Here is a 9522-nt window from a genome sequence, read left to right as displayed (position 1 = left end):
GCCCAGTCACATAGTATATTGCCCAGCCACGTAGTATATTGCTCAGTGACGTAGTATATTGGCCAACCACGCAGTATATTGCCCAGTCACGTAGTATATTGCCCAGCCATGTAGTATATTGCCCAGTGACGTAGTATATTGCCCAGTGATGTAGTATATTGGCCAACCACGCAGTATATTGCCCAGTCACATAGTATATTGCCCAGCCACGTAGTATATTGCCCAGTCACGTAGTATATTGCCCAGTGACGTAGTATATTGGCCAACCACGCAGTATATTGCCCAGTCACGTAGTATATTGCCCAGCCACGTAGTATATTGCCCAGTCACGTAGTATATAGTCCAGTGACGTAGTATATTGCCCAGTGACGTAGTATATTGGCCAACCACGCAGTATATTGCCCAGTCACATAGTATATTGCCCAGTCACGTAGTATATTGCCCAGCCTCGTAGTATATTGCCCAGCCATGTAGTATATTGCCCAGCCACGTAGTATATTGCCCAGCCACATAGTATATTGCCCAGCCACGTAGTATGTTGCCCAGTCACGTAGTATATTGCCCAGTGACGTAGTATATTGCCCAGTGACGTAGTATATTGGCCAACCACGTAGTATATTGCCCAGTCACGTAGTATATTGCCCAGCCATGTAGTATATTGCCCAGCCACGTAGTATATTGCGCAGCCACGTAGTATATTGCCCAGTGACGTAGTCTATTGCGCAGCCACGTAGTATATCGCCCAGTGACGTAGTATACAGCACAGAGCCACGTAGTATATTGCACAGCGACATAGTATACAGCACAGAGCCACGTAGTGTATTGCACAGCGAAGTAGTATACAGCACTGAGCCACGTGGTATATTGGCCAGTCACGTAGTATATTGCCCAGCCACGTTTGTCACAGGTTAAAAAAAAAAATACAACATATACTCACCTTTCCGAGGGCCCGTTGTAGTCCACGGCAGCTTCCGGTCCCAAGGTTGGTATTAGCGCAGGACCTGTGATGACATTCCAGGAATGTTTCGCTTGGTGGAATCTTGGAGGACTTCGCTTGGAGGACTATGCGGTGGCTTTCTTCAACACAAGTGATCATCAAAATTCTTCATAGTCCAGAAAGGCACGTCATTTGTTGTATATTGCCTTCCAACATTCCAAAAATGTTTCGCTTGGTGGAATCTTCAGCAGTGGCTCCATCAGTGGCCATGTAAAGTGTTGTAGCTTTGGTGATGTTCACATTTGAGTTTGTCTTCTTTTCTAAAACAGCATACAAACAAATTCATGTGCAGGGCAGATTTGTTGCATTACTGATATTAGGGGGTTTCTGTTTTACATCAGTTATTGGAATACAAAAAACGAACCCTCCATAATAATCAATAGGGTTCCTCTGCTTTTGTTTGCATCCGTTATGGCTTCCATCCATTTTGCACATTGATTCCTGAAAGGAACAAACAAACGGAACATAACCTTAGAAATAAAGGAAACAGAAGAGGGAAGGACCGTTCATGTAATAATGGTGATTTCTTCCTCCAGCCATGGGGAAGAATATTTTATGATCACAATATAGATGTAATCTTTGGTCCGGCAGATGTTCCACCTTATAACTGATATTGATATCGGAGACTGTAACGCACATAACTGAAAACACAGCTGTCCATCATTAACAGGCCGGACTTTGTGCCTTTTTTCTCATCTCCCCCCCTCCTGGGACTTCTTGAGAAAGTTTAAAGGAAGGAGGGATCAGTCAGTGAAAAGAAATCTCTAGTGAAAGTAGTGTAAGTTGATTGGTGGGAGGGGGTGTTATTGAGCCAGGAGTGGGATATACACAGTGGTGCACAAGGAAGTGCATGAGATATATGATCAGGGACATGTCGTGACCGGCTGACAGGGGTGTTACCTCTTTTCGGCAGATCCTGGCTTATTACAGGATACAAATCAGCTCAGGTAGCAGAGCAACAAATCAGATCATTTCAAGGGGTCTCATTCCCTTTGTGTTAACCTCCTTGAAGAGCAAAAGCGAAGCACCTGTTCTACCTCACATATATGGAGACCCCGGAAGAGCAGAGAAGCCCCGAGAGGCAACCGAGGACTTTACGCAAAAGTGGCGCACGTTCAGGATCACCGCATAGGCTCAGGTGTCAACGACGTAGTGGTTCCTGCGCCACCAAGAGCGTCATCTCTTCCACCTCGGAAAGACGGAATGAGAGGGAGAGGAATAGGGTGAAGTTGGTCAACCTTGGTTTTGCTAAACTGAGACAGCATGTACCGCAAGCTCAGGGTCCCAATAAGAAGATGAGTAAAGTGGAGACCCTCCGATCTGCCGTTGAGTATATACGAGCCCTACAAAGCCTTCTTTTGGATAGGCAAGCCGGAGTGGACACACAGGGGGGACCAAGCTCTGATGGACTCTCACCATGTGGAAGCACCTGCTCAGTGGACTCGGGATCCATGCCTTTGTCACCGGGGTCTTGTTCTCCATGTACATCTGAAGAGTGCTCCCGGGAGGACAGCAGTGTGTCAGATGCAGACTTCTTCTTGACATTGCATGGTTGGGGATAGCATCGCTACAAGGTAGGTGCACCTGTAAAGACATCATTTAGCAAACGGGCAAACTAGGCATCCATTTCCTGGCTACTTGGGGTGGGATGTGAAATAAAGGTACAGGAGATTATTTAAGGATATTTACAAAAGAAAAGTTTATTAAAGTTCTCACACTCTATGCTTGAGCTCAATTTCTCATCCTATGTACACAGACATGGAAATTTGCAATGTCCATGATCTCTAGTAGTCACTGTCTCCAAGATCTGCATATGGGGACCAAACCAGGATTACCAACCATGTGTATAATCTTGGACACTCAGTAAAAAAAATTTTTTTACAGTGTCCGGAAAAAAAAAATGGACATTTTCATGAAATTTTGTTTAAAGTTGAAAAACTTCGTACAAGTCAATGTGGTCGTAATTCACATCATTGTACAGCGAATCTGATAATGCAGTGATACCAGAAATCTGAGCTGTAGCCATGTATTTCAAGTCATTTTAAAATTATCATTTTTCAATATGTCCGTTAAAAAAAAAAAAAACATGAGCTGTCCGTCATTTTTTGATAAATTGCCCCCCCCCCCCCCCCTCCCCAAATAATCAAGTCAGCAAATTGCCACATAGTATAAATCACAGAATGTGAGCTCCACTTTCGTAAGCCTCCATAATGGGAAAAAAAATTGGACGATTTGATCTGACAACAGAAGTGATTGCAATGACTAAAATAACAGATACAACGGAGGCGCTTGATTGTTAACGATCAGTTGTCCCCAAACTGTGGTTCATCAAATGTTGAAAAACTACTACTCCCGTCAAGAAAATTAAGAAACAAATTACCAAGCAAGTGGGAAAAAAAGAAAAGAAAATGGTCATGATTATGATGGTGTCCTCTGGTGTTTCCACCTATCCTTTGCGTCTAGTCACTCTACGTTCCACCGTCACCTTGTCCTAAAAACATGATTAGTCTTTACCTCCATCTTCTAGGTCTCTTCGTTTTTCCTGTAGAAGTTACTTAATTGTCAACGACGTCAGCAATGATATTAGATATTGTTCAAAAGCAGATATCAAATATTGAAAAAGCTATAAGTAACGGCTTGAGACTATAACTCCCATCAACAAACTCAATATGCAAAAAAAAAATAAGCAAGACGTAAATGGACTGTATCGGTTGTGAGCCAACTTTCCCATGGTCCTAAATAGCAAAGTCATTGTACCACATCACTGCTTGTCAGTATTGAGCTCCGAGCACATCTGTCCATCGCGGACTCTTACAGGTGGGAGTCTTATCGTCATCCGATTACTGTTTTATGGGGAACGTAACACTCCATTGAGATCAATAGGCTTCTGGGTTTGAGGAGAATGTCAATGGCCGACAATAGGCAGAGCTGTTCCTTTCTACTTTGGAAAGTAAAAAATACAGGACAGGGGTGTTCCATTTTGCTTATTATACCAGCAAAGGCATACAAAGCTAATAAGTCACCCAAAATTCCCTTGGTAATTGATGTGTATACAACAAAGACTACCTTAGGCTGGTTTCACATTTGCGTTTTTTTGGGTGTGTTTTTGCGGTAAAAAACGCATGGTGAAAAAACGCATGTAAACGCGTGCAAACGCTGCGTTTTTTTGACGCATGCGTTTTTGCATGTGGTGAAAAAAACGCGGCGTTTTGACGCGTTTACATGCGTTTTTTAAACGCATGCTGAGAAATGTGTGACAGCTACCAATCATCAAAATAAAGTAAAAAACCCACTATAAACAGAAATAGTTAGGGTTAGGGTTAGGGGTAAGGTTAGGGTTAGGGGTAGGGTTAGGGTTAGGGGTAGGGTTAGGGTTAGGATCCCTTTATCACCTTTATGTTGGGGGATGAAAACGCATACGTTTTTTTTGGTCCAAAAAACGCCTCTCAAAAATACTACAAGTTGCATTTCTGAAAATGAACGCATGCAGTAAAAAAAGGTATGCGTTTCAAAACGCGACCAAACGCGTACACACAAAAACGCATGCGTTTTCAATGTTAAATATAGGGGAAAAAAACGCATGCGTTTTTTTGAAAAAAAAACCGCTGCAGACAAAAACGCAAGTGTGAAACCACCCTTAAAGCATGACCTTTCATCAACGCAAATAGAAACCAAATTTGGTGTCAGATTAGTTAAAAGCAGACAATACATGTAACAAACATGGTTTCAAATATATGCAGAAATAACATATAAAGTGCCCAGTGCAAACTAAAAATGGAAGGATCTCATCCTTGTCTTGAGACACCTGTTCGGCGTGTATAGCCCCTAAACTCCCTAGTCGTACCCCATATGAAAGCTCCTGTCCAAAGGCAGCAACCACGTGATACCTAATAATGTCACCCTCACACACACACACAAGCTGTTCCTACGCGTTTCGGCCCACTTTTAGTGGCCTCTTCAGGGGAATATCGGTAGTTTTGGAGAAAGTATAAAATGGGTTGCAAAACATATAAGTGACCGCGCAGTGGCATTAGGCCTAATGTAGGGCGTCTAAAGCTGACCCACAGCGGTGCCAGATGACCCCTGTCCTGTGTATTCATACTTAACCCAACACTACCGATATTCCCCTCAAGATGCCATTAAAAGACGGCCGAAACGCGTAGGACCAGGTTGTGTGCGTGTGTGTGTGTGGGGGGGTTGACATTATTGGGTATCACTTAGGTACCAAAGCTCTAGGGGCAGGCGTATTTGCCGAGAATGTTGGATGCCAGGGGGAACCAAGAAGTCCAACTTGTCTTGAGTTGGGTAGCAAACTGAGCTACCAGTCAAAAGGGATGACACAAGGACAGGTTCAATGTCAAAAATCAATTTGAGTAACTGACCCTATAACTGTATCCCTCCTAGAACAACGCAGCAGGGCCCTTTTCCTTTTTTTTTTTAGCCCGTTTGGCCTTTCAGCAAAATTAGGAGAGGAGAGTTGGCCAGTAAAACACACGGTAGTGCCCTCTTTTCGACAGAAGACCATACCAGACCATATGTTGGGTTCCAGTCTGTTTACTGACACTCTGTTCCCATCATTGAAAGTCGTCTGCGTCTGTTTACTGATCCTCTTCAGTCTCAGAGTCTAACTAATGCACCAGGTCTTCATTTTTTAAGAGTCTCGTTGTTTGCTGACTGTATCTCTCAGAATCTCACTGTTTTCTTTATCCGCCTTTGTGAATCACAGGCTCTTTTCTTTTGCTCATGTTCTGGGAGCGGAGAATCATGCATACCTCCGAGATCAAATAAACCCACTCAATTTCTTTTTTTCTTTTTCTTTTATATCTAGTTATGTTTAACATCAGTCTTCTTAAAGGGGTTGTCACAGATGACAACTTTAAGACGGTGGGGTTTTTTTTTTGCAGTGATCAGCTGATTGCCAAAGATTCCGCTCCCGGCACCCCAGGCAAATAACTAATTTTACTGGGAGAGATGATTAATTATTATGTTATTTCATAGCTATGGATCATAAATGAGGAACCCAAGTGGGACACCCTTAGATGACCATATGTCCTAACAGATCCTGATCATGCAATCTTGTTAAGGAGTCCTACATGGTAATAAGAGTCTTTCTCCATTGTGCTTCCAAATGTTTGTTGTCCACCTTTGGGGACATTTCTTTTTTTTTTGCTTAAAAAACATTTTTGCCATTGGGTTTCTTCAAAAACTTTGCACAGTTTGCCTTCTATAGGTCCTGTGTTCCGTGGTCTACTGTTCTACTGTTGGCTGCAGAATGAGTTAACTGGGGATCCATCAGTAAGCTCGCAAAAACGTGAACATACACTTTTAGTTCCATATTTGTGCTATGGTCAAGAAATATGAAAATCTCAGCGACACATCGCATCTAATGTATGTCAATGGGGTCCCAAACTAATCTTGTTGGACTTCTGGTCGCAAGTTGCACTCATATATAATACCTTTCCAAAAACACTATTTATTAAAAAAAAATATTAGGATGTACATTATTAGAAAAAAGGTCCAAAAACAGCGCCGCCTTCTCCGCTGGTTGACGGAGGTATTGCAGCTTACCCATGTTAATTTCACTGGATTTAGACTTACGGTAAATGATTTTTTTTTTATTTCAGAGGCACGTTATTGAATATATTTTGCTGTCTATATATCTATAATGACTTTTTTTTCCCTCTTTGTCCTTTAGGTCAATTAGGATCAGAGTTTGAATAAAATTCCCGCAACGATATTTCTCATCAGGACCGGAAATGATTTGTGGAACTCTTAAATGTTAATATATAGAGACCGTTATTTATATGTGAAAATGTATATATATATATATATATATATATATACTTGCTGGCAATGGACTACCATTTGTATTTAGGAGGGTCATATGTTTGGTTAAATCAGTATTTTCAGTCCCTTTTTATGCGTTTTTGTATTTACTATGTACTCTTTGATACTTACTCAGAGGGACCACAAATCCATCTCTGGAGAAGGGCTTTTAAGTGAGACCTATTGTATCCCGAAATCCTCATCTTTTCTATGGATCAGAAAAGGCACTGTTTACTGAGAGCTTTCACTTGCTCCAGGCTACATAAAGGATTGAATCTTGCAGCCAAAATTCATTCAACTAATGGATCCGAGAATAAACAGACCCTGCGTAGTGCAAAAAAAAAGCAAAGAAAATCTCTGAATAATATATACATCAAAAAGCCTCGGTGACAGAGACGGGCCATTGCATTGGTTGTCAGATTATAGTAAGTGCCCTGTGACCTATTAACCTTTTCACTCAGGCATCATCTCTACCCGCCATGTCGGCACCACTCATTCATCCCAAATTGTTGGTCATATACAATACAGATACAACCACTAGTAGACCCTCCAATGGACCAAGGTAGACCCCCCAGCTTCAACTGTACTTAAAATTAAAGACCTAGGCTGGTCCATATAATTAGGAAATAACCACTGATTCACTACCAATAGCCCATACAGTCACTCCACTTTGCCAAAGTCAAATATTTTACTTAAAGGGGACTTTTCTTCAGTTATAGTAACTTAAACTGATCACCTCCACCAATTGCCGCCATTTCACTGATTCTGGAACAGTTTTCCTTTTTCTTCTGTGCCCCTCCGTTCCAAAGTTATGCCCCCTGGAAAAATAAAAGATATACATTTTTCTTTCAATCATCTATGTGAGAGTTTGTTTCTTTTTTGATGCTAGCCAATCAAAACAGCCACACCCACAGACATGTTCTGTGTTATACACCCATAACTTTGGAACGGAGGGGAACAGAAGAAAAAGAGAAACTGTTCCAGAATCAGTGGAGAAGCAGCAATTGGAGGAGATACTAAGTTTAAATGAAAAAATCCAGTGAAAGTTCCCCTTTAAACACTGTGTGGCTCAGCTTTTACAACAATTTCTCTAAACATACACTCGGTTAGGGACATTTCATAGTACATACAATTAAAAAAGCAACCAACAGGGAGCTGTAAAGCCCTTTTACTGCAACGATTTACAAAGACATTGATATAGACAGAGTACATGCACTGCCGGCCACTAAAAGATATCAATGCCCTCTCATTAAAGGGATGTAAAAATGACCAGTGTTGGCTACTTATGGCTCACACAGTCAGTCTGGTGATGCAGTGTCTAAATGCTTCACTCTACTGCACATGGGTAGTTACCAAGGCCCCTATACACATTAGATGAAAGTTGGCTGAACCCACAAATTCGGCAGGCCTGGCTGACCATCTAATTTGCATGATGATGTTTACGGAGAGATCAGGCAGTTGGAATTTCAGTGGCCATCCTTTCATTGTCAGGATAGATAAACCTCTGCCAGTGGTGTGTGGCAGCTGCTTTCTCCTCTTTTCCTCTATGGGGGAGTCGGGAGAGATAGCTGTCTGCCGAATTGAAGCTACCTCATGTGCATGGCCAACTTTACTACTTTCCCAATATACACTGCCATTTAGGACCTATATAACCACCCATGGTTGCTTACCAGTAGCCACGTAGATACACAGTGATCCAATGCCTCTACTGGCCCTGAGCAATCCATGTCTCATCAACAAGAATACCCTATTTCTTCATGCACTACCCACTACCAACTAGAGCGCCAGACTGGTCAGTGTGGTTAAAAAAAAACAATGGTTTTCCAACCAATGGCCCTTACAGTAAGGCTAGTTATGCAATATCGATACGTATCTACCTCCAATTGATAGTACTAGTTATATTTAAGCCCGAGTCGCTCCAGACTACCTTTGTAATTTGTTAGTCAAAGCACCGATACTTGGGATTCCTCGTGATGTATATATATGTATTTGCATTGAAATATGTACATTATTTGTTCAGTCATTTGCTCCAAAGCCACAATGCACAGATGGAAGAATGTAGAGCAACCCATGAATCATGGCAACTGTCCGAAACCGGGGACAATTCTCTATGTAAATACATGATGAACCGAGGACCTTCGTCCACCCGACGTCTTTCCAGGCCTATAAAGACTTGTGCCTATAAAGTGTCTGACATCCAGGGAATCAGCAAAGTGCACGAGGGGATTGCACTTTAAGCATAGATATTTCTGGATAAAGGACATACTGCCTATAAGGACTGACACTCGCCAAGACACCGCTGATTCCTAAACTCTTAACTTATTTATTTGTAGATAATTTCTTTTTACTTACAGATTTTCTAACCCGCACATTAAGCTATTTTTCTAATTAAAAAACAGAAAACTTATTTTTATTGCATTATAACTTGTGCTCTGTTTTGTATAAATTGAGAAAAAAATGTAAAAATTCATATAGAACTACTACTACATACATGTCAAAACTATGTAGGCCACCCATCAGTCTCTGTATCCTGCCTTCAGTGATGACTTTTTGACTTGGACACGGGACTGCTGCAGCCAATCAATGACTGCAGTGGACATCAGTGAGGTCACTACTTTAGCTAGTGATTGGTGAACTAGGCAAGTCTTCAATTTATCAACAGCACCACATGGGAAATGAAACATTACACTTTTCTCATT

General features: G+C 41.7%; 1 protein-coding gene across 1 annotated transcript; it reads left to right on the top strand.

The window, feature by feature from the left end:
* The first annotated feature begins 1865 nt into the window (after nucleotides 1–1865).
* On the top strand, nucleotides 1866–9241 carry LOC138651003 (achaete-scute homolog 2-like). Its single transcript, XM_069740915.1, has 2 exons — nucleotides 1866–2571; nucleotides 6693–9241. Exon 1 carries the CDS (start codon nucleotides 2044–2046, stop codon nucleotides 2557–2559), a length of 516 nt encoding a protein of 171 aa, XP_069597016.1. The 5' UTR covers nucleotides 1866–2043; the 3' UTR covers nucleotides 2560–2571; nucleotides 6693–9241.
* The last annotated feature ends 281 nt before the right edge of the window (nucleotides 9242–9522 follow it).

Source organism: Ranitomeya imitator, chromosome 10 (genome assembly GCF_032444005.1).
Source record: "Ranitomeya imitator isolate aRanImi1 chromosome 10, aRanImi1.pri, whole genome shotgun sequence".
In the NCBI taxonomy this organism is placed as follows: domain Eukaryota; kingdom Metazoa; phylum Chordata; class Amphibia; order Anura; family Dendrobatidae; genus Ranitomeya; species Ranitomeya imitator.
The sequence above is the reverse complement of the archived record's forward strand: the minus strand, read 5'-3'. Positions and strand labels throughout refer to the sequence as shown.

Excerpts from the sequence above, each read along its gene's own strand:
- LOC138651003 (XM_069740915.1), top strand. The coding sequence starts at position 2,044 with ATGGAGACCCCGGAAGAGCAGAGAAGCCCCGAGAGGCAACCGAGGACT.